Source organism: Delphinus delphis, chromosome 18, assembly GCF_949987515.2.
Source record: "Delphinus delphis chromosome 18, mDelDel1.2, whole genome shotgun sequence".
In the NCBI taxonomy this organism is placed as follows: domain Eukaryota; kingdom Metazoa; phylum Chordata; class Mammalia; order Artiodactyla; family Delphinidae; genus Delphinus; species Delphinus delphis.
The window spans coordinates 66,620,564-66,639,444 of record NC_082700.1 but is presented as its reverse complement, the minus strand read 5'-3'; the positions used below and the strand labels follow the sequence as shown (position 1 = coordinate 66,639,444).

The 18,881-nt window shown below is 52.8% G+C and overlaps 2 protein-coding genes and 1 long non-coding RNA gene across 4 annotated transcripts in view; 2 read left to right on the top strand and 1 right to left on the bottom strand.

The window, feature by feature from the left end:
• STK24 (serine/threonine kinase 24) overlaps positions 1 to 9,884 on the top strand; it is a 102,160-nt gene extending 92,276 nt beyond the window's left edge. For both annotated transcript variants that reach the window (XM_059995751.1, XM_059995752.1), the window contains exons 7-11: positions 442 to 587; positions 2,333 to 2,462; positions 3,442 to 3,510; positions 5,983 to 6,119; positions 9,009 to 9,884. In XM_059995751.1, coding sequence (XP_059851734.1) covers positions 442 to 587; positions 2,333 to 2,462; positions 3,442 to 3,510; positions 5,983 to 6,119; positions 9,009 to 9,045 — 519 coding nt within the window. In that variant the 3' untranslated portion in view covers positions 9,046 to 9,884. The remainder of the gene's footprint in view (positions 1 to 441; positions 588 to 2,332; positions 2,463 to 3,441; positions 3,511 to 5,982; positions 6,120 to 9,008) is intronic.
• Positions 9,885 to 11,647: 1,763 nt separating this feature from the next.
• FARP1 (FERM, ARH/RhoGEF and pleckstrin domain protein 1) overlaps positions 11,648 to 18,881 on the bottom strand; it is a 297,961-nt gene continuing 290,727 nt past the window's right edge. The window contains exons 25-27 of the mRNA XM_059995749.1: positions 16,470 to 16,577; positions 15,970 to 16,121; positions 11,648 to 14,536 (exon numbers count right to left, since the gene is read on the bottom strand). Of these exons, the coding sequence (XP_059851732.1) occupies positions 14,455 to 14,536; positions 15,970 to 16,121; positions 16,470 to 16,577 (342 nt within the window). The 3' untranslated portion in view covers positions 11,648 to 14,454. The remainder of the gene's footprint in view (positions 14,537 to 15,969; positions 16,122 to 16,469; positions 16,578 to 18,881) is intronic.
• On the top strand, positions 15,985 to 16,947 carry LOC132413661 (uncharacterized). The gene is made up of 3 exons (XR_009516782.1): positions 15,985 to 16,074; positions 16,557 to 16,667; positions 16,811 to 16,947. It is a non-coding gene; the product is annotated as an uncharacterized lncRNA (long non-coding RNA).

The window sequence follows — 18,881 nt, the reverse complement described above, 5'->3', positions numbered from 1 at the left end:
CTTATTGTTTGGAAGGATAGAGCCAAGCAGTAAGATAGAAAGTTAGCCAGGTGATACAGAACATGTTTTCTCTCTTGCCAGCGTTAGCAACGATGATTGAATGATGATCTGTGAAATGCTCTGCAACGTTTTCTTTGTAAATGCATTTTTCTGGGGATGGGGTTCCTGCTTTCATCCGATGGTTACCTCCAGAACGTTAAGGACCCCCATTAGATACTAGATACCTTGTCCACACTGTGAACGGGATCCCCCCCACAGGAGCCAAATGACCTCCTTTGACTCGGTCTTAAAGGAAACAGCTTTGAAGCAGGGACTCTGTCTTTACGTGTCAGCTTGGTTGCTGGGCGTTTGGAGGCAGAAGTCTGTCCTTTGGGGTGGAGTCAAGTAGAATGTAGAGAACTTGACCTCATGCCTTTTCTCTTTGCTTCGTTTGTTTTCCAGAGACCCACCGCTAAGGAGTTACTGAAGCACAAGTTCATAATCCGCAATGCAAAGAAAACATCCTACCTGACTGAGCTCATCGACAGGTACAAGAGGTGGAAGGCCGAACAGAGCCACGAAGACTCCAGCTCCGAAGACTCGGACACGTAAGTCCACGCGGCCCGAGTCCTGCGGGACGTCCGTGACTGGGGGACGTGTCCCCAGCCCCAGGCCGTGTCTGAGCCCCATGCCGTACTGGATGTGGGCCTGTTCATTCTCATCTCTTGGTTGGGGTGGGTTTTGGGTTTCCTTTTTCTTTTCTTTTCTTTTTAAAAAAAATCCAGGCTGATGGTGCTTCTTATGTTAGTATGGGACTATATTTGGGAGTCTTTGAGTCTCTTTTCGTTGCCAGTGGAGTTTCTCTGAGTAAAATCTGTGACAGAGCTGTGCGTAAAGAACTAGACCTGGTTTCTTCTTCCTTCGTATACCTCCTGCTTTTAAAATGCTACTGATCAGGTGAAATGGCTTTACATATATTTCTAGAAAGATACACATGAGGGTATCAGTGATCCTGTGTTGTGTTCTGGTATGCCTGGCGTCGTAAAAGCTCTGTGCCAGGAAGTTACTATAAACTGGTGTCAAGCTAAGCATCTAGGAAATCCATTAGCTAAAGAGATGAATTAGGTCTGGGAGCCGCTTGGGTCTGTAGAGGTGGGGAGAGCGGGACCGACTGCTCTGGCGTGAAGGAAGAGGGAAGCCGTGAAGGGGGGGTCAGGAGTGGAGGTGCTGCAAGTCAGATCCTCGCCTGCGCCCCTTCATACCTCGGCCAGAAGTTCGAGCTGACCCACGGCCCAGGTCCACGTGGCAGGCCAGTGGGATGAGACCCAGAATAGTTTTCAAGGTTCCCATGTGATTCCCTTGCAGAGTCAGGGGTGAGAACCACAGACTAGGATGTCGCTGAGGTCTTGATGTTGAGCCGTGAGGGTGGTGGGCGTGGGGCTGAAGAGACGGGCGGGGAGAGTCCAGACGTTTACCGTGGGTCTGGGTACCGCAGGTGGGGACGGTCCGGCTTCAGCAGTGTCACGGGTCCACTGAGAAGACAGCACTGGAGAAGAGGCTGGTCTGGGGAGGCCAGGGCACAGGAAGCTGGGTTTGATGTGGGACACGTTCAGACGTCCAGTAGGATGTGTCCAGTTTAGAGCAGCGTCGAGATGTGGTGTTGAGGCGGGATATCTAGGCAGACAGTATGGGTTTAGAGCTACCACTCTGAACGGTCACTGGAGCCCTGAGAACCCACCTGTGGAGAAGGGCCAGAGGCCGAGGACCTAATGCTGGGAGACGCCAGCATGAAGGAAGAACCCGTGGGCAAGCTGGGTCGGAGGAGATCTGGGTGCAGTGTGGCCCCAGGAGTCCAGGGCCTCTGGAGGAGGGTGAGCGGTGGTAGCATTTGCTGCTGAGCCTGCAGGCAGGATGATAAGGAGGGAACAGTGGCTCCTGGTCCAGAGGCGGGCAGGGGACAGGGGGCCTCGGCCGGGTAGATTTTGGAGTGAGTGGAAGGTAAGAGACGGAGGTGGGAGCGTGGAGTGTAGGTGACGCCTCCAAGCCCTGTGGCTGAAGGCAGGGGGCGGCGCTGAGCAAGCAGAAGGACTGTGCGCTCAGGTGTGGTGGGGCGGAGCCAGTGGAGACTGTTCTCCAGGAGAAGAGACGCGGGAGAGACGGTGTGGGTGCGGCAGCTCTATGGGAACCGCGTTCCCACGGGGTCTCCTTTGTGAGGTCGGAGGCAGGGTCGGCTTCTGCAGCCCAGGAGGGCCTGGAGGGGAGTGGACAGGACCGGAGGCAGGCATGGAGCATGGGGGGGTCTCCCCGCAGAGCTGGCCCTCACTCACGGGGTCACCTGCATTTCTGTGTTAAGGGAAACGGACACAGACGGCCAAGCATCCGGAGGCAGTGACTCAGGGGACTGGATCTTCACGATCCGGGAGAAGGATCCAAAGAGTCTTGAGAATGGAGCTCTTCAGCCGTCGGATTTAGAAAGAAATAAGGTACGTTTGCTCGTGCAGAGTGACTAACCCTTGGCATCAGTCAGCAGCATTTTTGAGTCGCTTTTGTGTGAAGCCTGCTGTTTTCATGGTCTTTGTGGGCCCTCAGTGCAGCCTGTTGTGGAATTTGGCTGTCAGGGAATCGACAGATCAGGAGATGATGTTCTGTCTGACTCCCCAGCGAGGCCAACCCGCGAGTCTGGACTCTGGTCCGCTCTGCGGTGCTGATTGCTGCCCTCTGCAGCCCTGCCACCAGATCAGCATTTCCTGACACTTGCACATCCCGGGGCAGCGGGGAGGTGGGTTTAGTGTTTGAAACGACTTTCCAGCTCTCTCGATGAGACTAGGCCTGTGTTGCGTATTGGTGTGACTCATCAAGGTACTGTAATTTGGGAATTGAGTTTTGTTTAAGGAATCTTAAAAATAAATCTATTGCTTTTGGTACCTATGTACTTAATTTTGATGAATTGGTTTTGTGCCTGTTTAAGTTAAAGAAAAGCTGTAGTTTTAGGGTCGTTTTGAAGCACAGTGGTGTAGTTTCTCTTCAGCAAGTGCAGACCAGTGGCTGTCCCCTGGTGACCCGACAGATCCTGCTTTGAGAAGCAGATGGGAGTCGCTATGTGCTCAGATAGAGGCTGCGGAAGAAACAAAAGGCAGCACTGTCATAGGACAGCCACTTCCAGCAGCCAGCTCTGACGTGCATGCCATTCCCAGGCCTCATCCGTCAGGTCCTCTCCATACGGGGCTCAGCGGTGCAATTCAGCATCGCCGGAGTCCACGCAGAGTGCCGCTTCCTGGCGCTCTGCTGCCTCTCCACCGGGCATGGTATCTGTAGTCCTCCGTAGTCCAGTGAAAACACAGTAGGACAGTCCTTTGCAGATGCTACGTGTATCTGACAGACGTGTATCTGAAGTTCACTGAATTATTGCAAATGTGAGTATTAAATATTTCTCATTACTCTTTCCCCCCCCCGCCCCCCAAGATGAAAGACATCCCAAAGAGGCCTTTCTCTCAGTGTTTATCTACAATTATTTCTCCACTGTTTGCGGAGGTAAGATGCCCAGTTGACTTTTGGGGAGGTGCGAGGGGAAGAAGGGGGAGCAGTTGCCCCGTCTGTGGCAGGGTTGCCCGTGAAATTTGGGGGGTTTAGACTGGCTGGCTCTGGGAGGCCAGCTGGGATGGACGGGCCCCTGCCTTCCAGGAACGCCTCTTGCTTTCCCGGGGGCCGTCTTCCAGCCCCTCCTGGGAACTGTCGCCGTGTCACTGCCAGGAGCGTACACGTGGGATGTCAGCAACCCAGCCCCAGTCCGTATGTTACTGGGACAATTTTTAACTTCAGTTGTGCTGTTTTCTACAGAATCTAGTTGGGTGCAGCCTAACATCTTTGCCTCGACAGACTTACGTATGGCAATGTGAAAAACAGATTTTTACTTTAAGGAGACATCAGATTCCCTGGGGTCCTCGTGTTTCCTGTGGAGCCCCCAGAGTAGTGGCTTCACCCAGCAGGGCCCCTGATTGCTGACGAGCGGCCCCTGCAAACATGGGCCCCTCCCTGTGCCCTTTCAGGGGACCCTGCCCCCTGTAGGTATGTGTATACGTACAACATTGGGAGGTGTTTCAAGGGTGGGTTTTATGAGGGTGAACGTGGTTCACCTGGTTAGTAGCTGATTGGAGGATAAGTTGGAAATAACCCCTTCCTGTCACGTTCTTGTGCCCCTTGGGTCAGGCTGCCTTTAAGGTAATTCAGTGAGTCACCTGGCGCCTTCTGTTTGGGTGGTGATCCAGAGCTCTCCAGGGAGGCTGTAGCAGGGGACCTTGGACTTGAGGTGGGTGGCCCAGGGTGGGAAGGAAGTACCACCCATGGGCGCATCCCTGTCCCCCGCTTGGCCTGAACGCCAGTCGCACAGTGCCTCCCCCTTGGCGGAGCTCCTGGCTGGCCTCAGTCTCCCAGGCCTTCCCCGACCCAGATCTGTCTCACCAGTGTGCCCAAGGGACAGGTTGAAACCACTGAACACTCTGGGTTCAGGTGGAAAAGTGAACAGCAACAGGGCAGGCGGAGGCCCCTCTGTGTCGCTTTCTGCCTGCGGCCTTGGCCTGGGATGCCTGTTGGACCCTGTTTGCTCTTTGGTAGGTTCTTCGGGCAATTGGCCCGTCAGGTTTTCCAGATACTCCGCTGCTTTCCCGCAACCCTGACTGCATTTTACTAGGATAGTTGGGCAACGGGGGAAAAGGGCATAGATTTTCTCATTTGTCTGAAGCTGTCTGTTTCTTATTGGGCACATGAAAAAAATCCATTCTGAAGGCACTATCCAGAATTAGTGAACTAATCCTAAACGTACTAATGTTTTGATTTTGTTCAGCTGCCCTGAAGGTAACCTCCCAGGCGTCTTTTCCTCTGTGTTTTTGTTATTAATGTTTGGTAGCCTCACGTTCAGAGCGTCCAGTGTGCATTATTTGCATAATACTCCGCAATCTCGCTACTTAAGGAGCGTCTCCCCATGTTACAAATGAGCACGTTCCCGGACGTCCCTCAGTATGGGCCAGGGGCTCCCTCCAGTGGTGGTGACGGGGCGCGTCTGGCAGCCGCGGGCAGCAGCGGGTGGGGTGGTGGGTGGGGTGGGGGAGTGGGAGGGAGGTCGGGTGGCGGGCTGCCCACTCGGGGCTTGTAAGTCCGGTTGTGTTTAGTCGTTAAGGGGCTCCCAGATGGACAGAAGCACCACCTCCAGGCTGACCGTTGCGGTCGCTGACACAGTGGAACAGGCACAGGCACTCCGGCCTCAGCGCCAGGCCCGTCCTGTCCCTCTGTCTGTCCCTGCAGCTGGGAGGGGAGAAGCCATGGACGTAGAGTGAGCCTGAAGCCGGGGTGGCGGCGTGTGGTCCCAGCAGCCCGAGAAGCTGCTGGAGGCTCTGGGTCGCGCGCCGAGCAGCTCCGCCTCCTCCTGGCGCATCCGGGGCGCATCCCGGAAAGACAGAAGTTGACCTTAAACTGTGGGAGCTGCCTGCAGACTGGTGTGGTTTCCCGCGGGCGCAGAGGTGCCGAGAGGACATCAGCCTCCCGGGGTGTAGGGCTGTTGCCTGTTTACATGAAATGGAGTATTTCGGCAGCACCCCGCCCACAATGGCAGTCTGTCCGGAGGCCTCAACACCAGCCTGGTTACCGCGGGAGCTATGCGTGCGTGGCCCGCACCACAGCTTCGGGGCACACACCAGAGCCAAGTGGGCGGGAAATGGCTTTGCTGGTGGAAGACTAGGGTGGAAATGGAAAAAGCAAGCAGAGGGAGCAGATGCCACGATCACCTTCTGAAAAGGTGCATAGAAGCGGGTGTGTTTCCTTCCCGGGGGAGGGTAGAGACGGGGGTTGGGCTCAGGCCCAGCCTGTGCCTGGTGCTCTTAGCCTCCAGAAGGGGAGGGATCCGAGCCGACCCTGTGGCCGGGGCAGTCGGGTCGTGCCACTCCTTAAACAGACGCCCGTGGCTTCCCGTGCTCGGGTGAGTCACGCCGTTCCTCACTTTGGTGTTTTCAGTTGAAGGAGAAGAGCCAGGCGTGTGGAGGCAACCTGAGGTCCATCGAGGAGCTGCGCGGGGCCATCTACCTGGCGGAGGAGGCCTGCCCCGGCATCTCGGACACCATGGTGGCCCAGCTCGTGCAGCGGCTGCAGAGGTGAGTGCCACCCGTGCCTGGTACCTTCCGGGCCGGGGACTTGAAGCAGAATCGAGGGAGAGATGGCTGTTCTCCTGAGTTAGAGGAGTCTGTGCGAAAGAACCAGGTGAACCTGGACGCTTCGGGGAGGGACCACAGAGCTTCGTGGTGCTGGCTCTGCTGCCTAAGCACAGGACGACTTCAGGGTGCCGGTCTGCTCTCCTGATGCAGCCTCGTGACCAGCCAGAGGAGTGCAGTCCTGAGCCCGGACTCTCCGTTTGGTTTTATGCTTCAAAGCCAGGTGTCCAGAAACACCAGAGGTGGGGGCTCGGTGAGTTCCGTGAGACCGGACACAGATGCGGTCTATGTGAGGGCTGTGTGGGTCCTCGCCTCTGCCTCAGCGCCGGAAACCTCTTGTGGTGGCCGGCAGCCTGCAGGGGGCGCCCTGTCCCCGCCGGCGGCCCTGGTGGAATGGGCTCCAGGGTGAGGAGGAAGTGGGGCTGCGGATCTGTCCCCCCCGCCTGGTCCCTCAAGCTTGTTTGGGGGAGCCTCCCTGTGGAGGAGGTAGGTCGCACACGTGCAGTCACCTGGGGGTGTTGGAGAGAGCGGAGGTGAACCGTCCAGCAGCTCTGTGACCCGAGCTCTCCTGCACACCCCGAACCTTTCTCTCTCCCCGAAACGCCAGGCAGATCAGTGCTTTGAAATTCACCTTCCAGGTGTGTTGTCCAGGAAGCGAGCTTTTGCTAAAGGACGGCTGCTCCTTGATGGGAATCAGGAGCGTCTCAGATCTTTTCTGAGATGTCGGCTGGATGGCGCGTGGAGAAGTTTGGGGCATGTAGGGTCACTTTTGCCACTTGGAAGTGGTGATGAAGGGGCTGCCCGCTGTCCTGTGAAGTGTCCCTCTAAAGTGGGACATCAGAGAAAACCTCAGGTTTGTTCTGTAGAACTCAGGCTCCCTCATGAAAACATCCCAACTTTCTAACCTGCTCTCACGTTTAGGCTGGAGAACTTGGAGGCAGTTGAAGGACTCCAGTATGCTTTTTCGGGTGAAGTTGGTTTTAATAGCGTTATTTCTTAACCCACCGCATCCAAAGTCTTGTTTCAGTATGAAAGGTCTTTCACCATCGTTGCAGGGCTGAGTCTTTGCAGTCAGTGTGTGTTTTTTTTTTTTTTTTTTTTTTATTTATTGTCAGTGTGTGTTTTACACTTAAACGGCACATCTCATTGTGAAGTCGGTGCTGGGAGCCACTGTGGCGGGTGTGACCGTACATAACACAGGTGTAACTCCTGCCGTCTGCATTACGGTTAACATTGTACTTCCCATCCTCTCTGGTTCTCTCTTGTCCTTCTGTCCTTTGTGACGTGGGACTCTCCTCAGCCATCAGATGACCTGCTCCAGGGGCTCCCTGCCTGGTCCCTTTTGGGCTCTCCGAGCTCTTGCCGTGTGTCCCCTGTCCAGAGGCCACCAAAGCACAGTGGCCGCCGCTGACACTTCAGACCCGTTTTGCTCCTGGATGCCTTGCTCCAGTGGGTCGCCTCAGAGACGACAAGGACCAGCTTTTGTCCAAAGCATTTTCAGAGGCTTTTGTGTATCTTAGTTTGAGTTAGTGTGTGGATTCTTTTGTGTGGCATCAACTCCTCCCATGACTTGGGCATTCACATCGCTCGAAAAGTGAGTCTCAGGACCCGTGGCTACAGCGTGCTTTCCTAGTCATTTGTTCCGTGGGCGAGGGCTATGTACTCTAAACGCCTTAAAAGAGGAGCTCTAATTTGGCATGTTGGCTACGAGTCCCATTAAACTCGTCCTCAGCCGTCTCCTGTGGCTGGGTGACCACCCCGGTTTTGAGGCTGCTGAGGGAATCTTGGCCACGAAGCGCACCCGTCCCCCTTTTTGGTGTTCCAAAGTGAGACGGTGCCGCAGAATTGCTGGAAACAGGAGAAAGTGCCCATCCCACCATCATCGTTTTGGGTGCGCTGCCTTCCATTGCTGTATACAAGTCATGAACTTACCCAAGTTTTTAGATATTCTTGGGTGTTCATGTAGACTAAATTGTGTAAAACTAGACATGTATAATTCTGTGTACACTTCTTAACCTGGGTGTATTTTTCATATTGCTTAATTATGATTTTTCATCTCTTAGTTCATTCAGCTTGCTTAATTAACCATTTTTCTACTGTTGGACATCAGAATTGTGTCCTAGTTATTGTAATCACAAAAAATGTAACAGACCGTCCTAGGAAGTGGATTGCTTGAACAAGCGCCGGTATTTGTGTGGCCAGAAAGGGTTTCTTGCACTGATATTGCATCGTTGGGATCTTAACTGTGTCACTGGGTATTATCGATTTTTCAGCTTTTAAAAAATGATTATAAGTGAAGGTGTATCATTTACTACTCTATTCGTGTCTCTTTTTTCTCTCCTGGGAGGCTGAACACATTCTCACTTTTTGTTTATCTGTGAAAAGTTTTTAGCGTTGGAATCATGGTTTTCTTAATTTTTATGAATTCTTTACGGAATCATTAGCCCATTGATACTTGCACCACTTAATTTGTTATAACTTGGGATTGTCTATAAAAACTAGGATTTTGGGGCTTCCCTGGTGGCGCGGTGGTTGGGAGTCCGCCTGCCGGTGCAGGGGACATGGGTTCGTGCCCCGGTCCGGGAAGATCCCACATGCCGCGGAGCGGCTGGGCCCGTGAGCCATGGCCGCTGGGCCTGCGCGTCCGGAGCCTGTGCTCCGCAACGGCAGAGGCCACAACGGTGAGAGGCCCACGTAACGCAAAAAAAAAAAAAAAAAAAAAAAAAAAACACTAGGATTTTGATTATTGCTTGAAGTTTTGCAAATTAATTTGTTTTTAATTTAGAGAGATGACATTGATTTGCTTCTACTTCTCTTTTTGTTTTCTCCTAGATACTCTCTAAGTGGTGGAGGAACTTCATCCCACTGAAATTCCTTTGGCGTTTGGGTTTTGTTTTTTTCCTTTTTTTCTTCTTCATCCTCCTCCTTTTTAAAAGTCAACGAGAGCCTTTGCCGACTTCGCTGAAGAGGTGCACCATCGCGGGGGGCCATCCCCCCCACAGCGAGGTTGCCTGTCCAGGGCCTGATGAAGTCTCCAGGTGGGGTGGGGAGGGTCAGCTCCTGCGAGCGAGTATTTTATTTTATTTTATTATTCTTGTTTTTAATTCTAACCATAGTGCACATATCAAGGAAAGTGTCTTTAGAAACAAAAATAAACCCTGAAATGTATATTTGGGATTATGATAAGGTGACTGAAGAAATGAAACCTCAGGTATCCTGCTTTACGTTGATAACTCCCCCTCCCTGGGAGACGGAGAACCGCTCTGGTGGGTCAGTGTACAGATTTGTATATAGTGTCATTTTTAAGGAAACCCTTTTGGCGTGCATAGGGATCACTGTGTACACACTGGCCAAGTGCTTCTGTAGATACCGTCAGTGGGGTAAATATTTGACAGGCCGTAACTCGAGTCTATTGCCTTGCCTTTATTACATGTAAATTTTGAATTATGTGACCAGTGATTTGGGTTTTACTTTGTATTTGCAGGGTTTGCCATTAATAATAATTAACACCCCTCTTATGGAACACTCCTATATTTGTACCTCAACAAACGCAAATTTTCCTCTTGTTTGCCCTACAACCCTTTTGGTACACTTAGAAGTTGATTTCCTTTTTCATCAATGGTACTATTTCTTAGTGTTTTAAATTGGAACATACCTTGCCTCATGAAGCTTTAAATTATTATTTTAAATTTCTCCCCGATGAAGTGTTCTCGTCTCACTTTCATTCGCGCCCTGCCAGTCCTGCGCCAGCTGTACCGTCCTTCCAGTAGGGTTTTCTGTTGCACCTTGTAGTGAAATCTGCGTATCATCTTTCCCACCTAAACATGTCTGAATGCTTACACAAATAAATTTTATAACACAGATTTTGCATACTCTCCTTGGAACGTGACTCTTGAGGGGGCAGTGCACCTGCCGTGTGTGTGTGTGTGTGTGTGTGTGTGTGTGTGTGGTGTGTGTGTGTGGTGTGTGTGTGTGGTGTGTGTGTGTATGTATGTATGAGGCTCTGGGAAGAAGTGCCCACATTCAAGCTGTGGAATGTCCAGGTCAGCTCCCTGTGCAACTTTTAAAAATGGTCCTGAGGAGATACGGGTGAATGTTGCTGATCTGTAAAACTGCTGTCTTCCCGGGGAACTGGAGGGAAGGTGGTTGATTTTTTAAAGGAGATGGTGTCCGCTGGTTTGTCCGCCAGGTGTCTGTGTTTTTCTTGGCTTGTGGTAGCGTCTGGCTTGCCAAGGGGGTTAATAACCTCTGGGTCTCTGGGTCGGGAAATACTTCTTGCCGCCGTTCTTGACTGATTTGAGTACGTGTGACATTTTTTATCATTTGTTGATACGAATCGTTGTCATCTCTTGCTGGAGTAGCAGTTCTTGAGGTGGAATACAAAGGCTTTTGGAAGCAGGGAAGTTACTGGGTAAACTTGAGGACGGAAGGTCAGTTATCTGCTGGCCCGGTGGCCTGGATGTTACAGGGAGAGGACAGAGGCCTGAGCTAGAGACGTCTGAGGGGTGGTTATTGTTTTGGTTAACGGAATGGAGCTAGTTTTTAAACTCTTGAAATTGTCGTGATTTTTTAATTAAAGGTAGATTTGGGTTAATTTCTATAAGGGATATATTTTGGTTAGAGGAAACAGAACCAAACGGCCATCGTGCAAGTCTGTTAACTTGAACAACAAAAATGGAGAATATTTCATTTTGTGTTTCGGAGAGTATTCTGCGTGACGGAGCTGTTTGTTTCCCTGTGTGAGGCATGAGGCAAAGATCAGTTTTGTCCGTTGCTGGAGAAAGAATCAAAGAAATGGAGCCGTGTTCCCCGAGGTGTGCTGCTTGTCTGATCTTGAGAGCGCCAGAGCAGACGGCAGCTTTCTGGTCTAGAGTTCTTCAGATTTGCAAATGGACAGTGGTTTCAGGACTTGACCCTGACTGACCGCCATGTCAAATATGAGTGATGGTCACACTGATAGGCAGACGGGATCCCAGCTAAGTGAGGTGAGGTTAGTAGCTGCTCTGCAGTCACTGGACGGTAACAACACAGCACCGTGTCCCAGGCAAAGTGGCAAATTACTCTACTGAGTTTATTGGAACCGTCTTCTGTTGATGAAGCTTCTCGGGGAAGATGTGCTTTGACAGGCTTTTGAAAGTGGGTCACCTCCCCCTACAATATCTCCTGGCTTGTTACTTTCTGTAGACAAAGAAAAATCAGGGCATCTGCTTGAGGCTAGCATTTGTGCACTTCAAGTCCTTTATTAAAAGACAGGCCAGGTGCCAGAGCTACAGGAGGACCTGCCTCGGGCCTGTAAACCGCTGGTGGTATTTAGCCAGACCCGCGAGCTCAGCACTCAAGGTAGATTGACTGCCCCTCGGAAGCCTCTGGATGCCGAACCCCAGCAGTTAGCGGCTTCTCTGCCCACACTGCTGACGGCTGGGCGGCTTCACCCAGAAGCACAGACAGCCTCTTGGAGGTTGGGGGCTGTGTCTGGCTGGTTGTCGACACCTTTTTGAAGTGGTCTTTTTCTGCCCTGGCTGCACCCATGTGGTCTGGGGGCCTCGGCACTGTCACAGTCGTGTGATTGTCTCGCTGTAGCCGAGGGCCACACACCTTCCCGATCTGACGTGTTGTTCTCCAAGTGTCTTTTGAAGCGTTTAGTTTGAATGCAGCATTTTGTACGTTTCTTTTGGCAAAACAGGTCTGTTTATGAGCATTTTTATGTTTTCCTCCTTAAACGTGGCTTGTGTATTTCTGCTATAAAATATGGCAATAACTGAAGAGTGCTGCAAGGTGTGTTCTTAAGCACAGGGTCTGTATCATGCAAGGGTCAATAAAGTTCACAGAAATAATCCTTTTTATAATTGTGTCTTGTGTGTAGAGGGGGAGTAGACAACGTTTGTGTCCCCCGCACCTCTGAATTTATATGTTGAGATCCTGAGCCCCAGTGTGATGGCATTAGGAGGTGGGAGCCTTTGGGGATGATTAGGTCATGAGGGTGGAGCCCTCAGGACTGGGATTAGTGCCCTGACTCCACAGCAATCCCTCACCCCTTCCACCATGTGAGGACACAGCGAGAAGGTGGCCATCTGTGAGCCAGGAAGTGGGCCCTCACCAGATACTGCATCTGCCGGGACCTTGATCTTGGACGTCCAGCCTCCAAACTGTAAGAAAGATATTTGTTTATAAGCCACCAGTTGATGGTACGTTTGTTACAGCAGCCAGAAAGGACTGAGATAGCGGGTGTCTCTGAAACTCCATCTGAAAGGACTGAGATAGCGGGTGTCTCTGAAACTCCATCTGTTTCCGGCAGCTTGGGAGTGGTCTGAATCGCCTACATGATTTGCACTTAGGTTTTCTTTGAAGTCACAGGGGGACACGGGTGTGAATCATAGCTGGGAGCAGAAGACTGACTTAGGAGACCACACCTTGTCTCCAAGCCTTGTAGAGGTGAGTGACAGGTGTGACTTTTGGAGGGAGAAGCTCATGATTCTGCCATCTCAGCTGCCCAGGGACTGGGGTCAAAGGCTTCCCAGTCCCCTCCCTGCCCACCTTGCCCTCAACCCCTTGTCTTCTAGAGCCTCTGATGGTCAGTCTTCCGGAAATGTTCTGCTTTCCCGGTCCCACGTTGGAAGCAGCAGAGAAAATTATCACATACGTATCAAAATGTTGTTTGTCTTAAGAGAACAGACTCAGCAGCTCATTCACCCCACCCCACAGTGACCAGCTGACTCCCCGACCCACCTGCCTGAGATTCAGTCAAAGACAAGAGACGAGGTTGGTGGTTTTGCCTTAAAACTTCAGGATGCTGGATTGTGGCATGAGGTATTTTTATTCCCTTTTGTTAGTACTTAAAACCGTCTGTACAGACCGTAAGGCAAGTGATTCACACACACCTCGAGCTACTCATCGTCCATTTGTATGTTTCCACGTACACCGGTCACAGCCCCCCGGTCGGGGTGGGCCTGGGTGTCTCAGGTGAGGGCCCCCAGCTGTGGTGTGGGGCACTGGAAGGGAACCGTGTTGGATGGGTCGCCCCCTCTGGGGGCGGCATCAGGAAAGGGCTTAACAATACCAAGGGAATAGCAGCCACTCGATCCCCATGGAGAAGAGGCGAACGGATTTTGACCCGTGGGCCCCAGCAGTTACTGGAACCCTGTTCCCTGTGTTGTCCGACTATCAAGGATGTGCAATGTCGTATGTCCATACCCCAGGCCGGGGGGTGGTTTGGCGGGGGAGGGGCGGGCGGGGGCGGTGAGTATAAAAAGGAGAAAAGAATGGTTTGTGAAGACAGGCACGATATATATACCACTATTGAGTGTGCAGTTCCAAACCACAGTTGCAGTAGGATACAGGGATGATCACAGGAGCCAGGGGACTAGCACTGTGACTCAGAGCTCCTGCGTCCACGAGAAGCTCAGACACGCTCCACAACGTAACACAGCACAGACGGCCCTGGTCACCGCCATACAGGTTCTCATGCTCGTGAAACATACAGCAAGACACCACAGCTTACTACCCTCCCATCGGATACGGCACTCAGTGCACCGACAGTCCGGAGAGCGCACTGGATTTCCGCTTCTCCTAACAGAAGACAACCCGCTCTGCTTTGTAAATAGTCACTGCTTGAACAATTTGGTCAACTTGTGCCAAGAAGGAGGTCTGGGAGCCAGCGTTTCCCTGGAGCCTGCGGCCCCCAATGGAACACAGGATGCTGCAAACTGCTCATTTATCAAAAAAGTAAATCCTACTAATTTGCTATCATTATAAAAGTAGAAAGAGTGAGAAAAAAAAATCTGAAAATGATCTCATTTGCTGAAGACTGCCAAGGGTATTGCAGACAAACAATGGAAAATCCATTTTGTAAAATACAGCAGCCTAGAAATCAAAATCGTAAGTTTATCAATCATCTTTTTTAAAAAAAGAGCCGTTGCCCTGTCTTGGTTGCATGGACGTGTTAGTACTGACTGTAAGGTGCCGTTCGGCGCTCGATCCGTGGCAACGGGTAACACTGGCACAAGCTGAAGACAGCCGACCGGGGGCACGACGGCCGAGGCGCCACCCGCGCTGAAGGTGGGGTGCGGTCCAGTTCCGATGAGAAATTAACAGCTGCGAAGACAAGGTTTAAAATGGTTCTGTGGAGACAGATGAGAGTCGCTGTGAAACCATGTATTATTTTGTTTTCCAGACAGACAGGTGTTAATTTTACTAGGCTTCATTAATACAGAAGAAAGAAAATGTCTTCCGGGAAAGTCGCCACTGCTGAAACAATCAACACAGGTGTCCCGTCCTGCCATCAATACACGTGAGATTCTTTGTGACTCAGAACGTGGGCACGGGAGGCCGAACTGGTAGCACTTCGGATCACCTCCATCCATCTAGGACAAGAACGTGAAATAACCGTCATTATCAGCCCGTGTCTCTGAAATCTGCTTTTCTTGTTTGTTACAGCTTCATGACCCCTGGCGGTCGTTACTTACAAAGCCCCAGCGTGACCTAATACTGCCTGGCGTAGAATCTGCTCTTGTAGCAGGAGAGATCTCACATGAGCTCCTAGCTTCCAGGTAAAGGAGAGCGGGGTTAAGGCCTCCTCCAGGTACTCCTGAGGACCACGGACCGGGGCATGCTCATTCTGCAGAGGCGCCTGACGTGGGGCTGCAGCGCACACTGCCAGTCTTTCTCAGGACAGTGGGGTGCAGCCTATCCTAGACACGGGGCTGTTTGTGGTCTAGAAGCAGTGGGCAGAGCGTCCCCCGCCTGCAACAACAAAGCGTCCTCTGGTGTACCACGTCAGGAGTGCCCGGGGGAGGAGACCTGGGGTGGCCCAGCTTCCCGCCTTGGTGGAGCTTAGAGGGCTTTAGAAATCCCTAATCCCAGGGCTACGTGCTCCCTGCCACAGCAGTGACGGCATCTCAGTTTTCCAGGATCTCAGTCCAGGATCAAATTTGAGGAGTGCTACCCCGTGGGCTCCCTTTTCAACCAGTGTAGCTTAGGGCCCCGCTGCTCTGGGGTGGGTGTCAACGGCGGCTTCGACCCTGGTCTTAAACCACTGTGCTGTTTCCCGTGAACTAACTTTACGTGAGTTTGTGCACGGATGACTGGCCCATTGATCAGAAACCCTCGTGGGTTTTCAGGAGAAGAGTTTCTCCCTCAGCGGGGTGGCAGCAGCTGCCCTGTCTGGTGCCCAAGGACCACCCCTCGCCCAGGTGGTGATTCGGCAGTGACACTGCTTTCAGAGCCTGCCCCAGGATGCGAGGCCCAGGATTTGTACTTGAAGGTGGCCACGGGGAGAGCCTGGCTCCTTCACTTCTTGGCTAAAGGAAGACCACTGCCCTGGGCCTTCACACCACGGAGCCAGTCTCATTGGTAAGGTAACTAAGAGGCACTAGGATTTTTTTTTCCTTCCTTACGTGGTCTTTTGACTTGAAGCTTACTTAGCCTTTTGGCCACGGGACGAAGCAACTACTGTAGCCATCGACTGGAAAAACAAGTTAGAGATGGAAAAGTGAACCCCACGTGGTGTGAACTAGCGTACAGGTTTTGGGCTGATGTGTCCCAGGGAAAGTCATGGTTCCACTTGCTCCTGTGAAAACAGACGTGTACTCGCATTGGGCACACAGAGCCCAGGTCTTATGAAGTGCTTTCATTTTAAGCAAGTAGCAGGGTGAGAACAAGAAAACCCTTCTGGAAGGGAGTCAATGCCCAGGCAGCAGGTAGCTGCCGCTACAAGGCCTTATGCACTTGGGAGAAAGCCCGCTGCTCGGAAGAAGGGTGTCCTTTCTCTGCAGGTGCCCTGTGGAGGGGGACTTACCTTTCAAACGTGTATTCGCTTTCAGCCCTGAAGTAGTACACGTGGGACTTGAAATGCAGCTTGAACACGTAGTCCTTGTGGAGGTCTTCAGACTCCGAGGGAATGGTGAGCGAGTACCCAAGCAGAGGCAGGCTGGCGAGGGGGTGACTGTCCTGGAAGGGGGCACAGAAGGTGGGAGCAGTCACAGGTGTGGCACCTGCCCGCAGCAGCTGGTCTGGACTGAGGTCCAGGCCCGGATGCGTCGCGTCGGCCACCGGTGACATCACCCGCGCCCCCCTCCCCTCATCCAACCAGCAGACGCGCAGCCCTTGGCAAGTGGATAACGGCAGCCTTCGCTTAGAGCTGTGGGGTCTCTGCGGGCCGTGGCCTTGCCCAGCCTGCTGTGGGCCCCCCTCCGACACCTGGGTGGCTCAGGGGTCAAGCTGTTCATCCTTCCAGAGGAAAGCTGCCTGCTCCCCGAGGAGGGAGGCTCCTCCCCAGCCGCCCCACTGGGCACATACCTGGTGCGACTTGTAGAAGAAGAGGCAGAAGTTGGTGAAGACTACCCACAGCTTCTGCCACCCGTTGCTGTTTTTGAATTTCCTCAGCAGGTTCCCAGACAGCTGATTCTACAAGACAAGTCAGCCTGTAAGGAGCCCGGTGGAAAGGCCAACTCAGTGTCACAGCCCGGTGGGGCCCGCCGGCAGGGTCGTGCTTCTGTGAGCAGGCTTCCTGGGGGTGACTTAAGAAAACGGCCTTTCGCTCTGGGAGGGGGACTGCGTGAGCCTGGGTTAATTTTCCTGTCAACTGCCCCCCCCCCCCCCCCCCCCGTATCTCAGAATGTGACCTTATTTGGAAATAGGGTCATCGGATGTAGAATTGCGGAGATCGTCCTGGAGTAGCGGCCCGTATCCACTACGGCTGACAGACAGACACGGGGCAGCCCCTGTGACCACAGGCAGGCGCGAGTGCTGCGTCTACAAGCCCAAGAACACCAAGGCAGGTCAGCAACCCACAGCAGCCGGCAGAGGCCAGGCGGCCGCCTCCCACACAGGTTTAGAGGGACGTTGATTTCTGGACCTGTGACCTCCGGGATGGTGAGACAGACCTGCCCAGCGGGTGGTGCTTGTTGGGGCATCCGTGGGAAAGGCTCCATCACCCTCAACTCTAAGCCGGCAGGAGCCCAGCCCCAGCCAGCAGCTCCTGACTGCCACCTGGTGGTCCTGGCCGCAACGCTGGATTTCAGCGCGGAGCCTCCAGGCCCCACCCTGCGCTGGTGGGAACAGGCGTTCCGGGCGTCCTGGTTTAACTCCGGAGCTCCATGGTCTCCTGAGGCCCGCAGGAGCTGCCAGCACAGAGCATCACCGTGAAATCACAGGCAGCCAAGGGGGGCCGCCAAGATCAGAGCCTGTGCATCCTTCCTTGCCTTCTCTCCAAAGCCCCTGTGTCACCTCTCAGAGGACCCTAAGAAGCCTCATCTGTGTCCCTGACAAGACAGCAGCTCAGTGCCAGGAAGCCTTGACGAAGAGAGAAATGGATGGTGAATATAATCACTGCCACTACATCGTTCACTTCAAAGGGGTGAAACGGGCAAACGCACCACAATAAAGTATACATATACACACACCTGCGTCTACCTCATTCCATCTCTGGGGCTTTTCCAGTAACCTGTGTTTAATCCAAGAGACATTCTTAAGTAAGGCGCCTGTGAGAAGAGTTTAAATGGCTCTGGCTGCGAGTCGCTTGCAGTCTGATGGGGGAGACGGCGTGTTAGGCCGAGAACACAGGAAGCAGAGCTGCCCCTGTGGCCATCACTCCTGGCTGCCACTTACCCACTGGCGAAAGGCACAAGAAAAGGCGAACGGTGGGTTCCAGCAGGTGATGGTGGCAAAACCAACCAGAGCGGGGAGTTGATGCCTGTGCAACAGCACACACGACATGCAAGTCTCACTCTGGAGGAAGGAGAGTAGCGCATTTTCCTTTCCTTATTTTTATACTGAAATCAAATTCCTCCAGACAGAGCCCCCAAAAAACCTTTCTCTTAGATGCGTTTACCTTTGGAACGATAGCCAGTCCAGCCCACAGTGTGGTTTACACACTTCACTATGAACCAGGTTCCAGGCCAGTGTTCTTCCCAAGGCAGGGTCATGAGAACACTCTTACCTTCTGCCAGCAGCCTTGAATCCTCCTGGAACATGCCAGGGTATTCGTTCTGAGTAAGTCCTTCTAGCTTTGCCAGCTTAGCAGATGAGATGCTTCTTAGTAATTGTATCTACGGGTCTCTCCTTGCTCCCCGTTGCCCCCATGCCCTCCAAAGTTGCCAACCCCACCAAAGCCCTCGCTCCCTTGGCTTCGCTCCCATATACACGTCAAGTCTCCTACTCAGGTCACGTGGCCCCTAAGCTGCTCTCAAGAGCCTGCTACGCAAATGACCTTTTGTCTGTCTTTTTTGTCTACGCAAATGACCTTTGGGTCTGTCTCCAACCCGGACCAGTCCGTGTGTGCTGCCTTTACGGGAAAGGTCAGCATTCCCAATCTGGCACCGGCTGAGGCCCATTCCCTGCCTTTCCCAGACTGGAGGAAGGCCTCTTTGCTCCCAGCTGCTCCATCCCTGTTGTGGATTGATTCGTGTCCCCCCCAGAAGATATTCATGCCCAAAGGCCCAGTACTTGTGAAGATGACTGTAATAGGGTCGTTGCAGATACAATCAAGATAAGGTCCTACTGGAGTACCGTGGGTCCTAACCCCAATGCCTGGTGTCCTCATAGGAAGAGGACTTTTTAACAGATACACGGGGAGACCCCCCCCTCCAAGTGAGACAGAGGCGGAGACTGGAGTGATGTGTCCACAAGCCAAGAGAACACCGAGGGTGGCTGGCAACCACCAGAAGCCAGGAGAGAGACCTGGACCAGGACCTCCAGAAGGAGCCGACC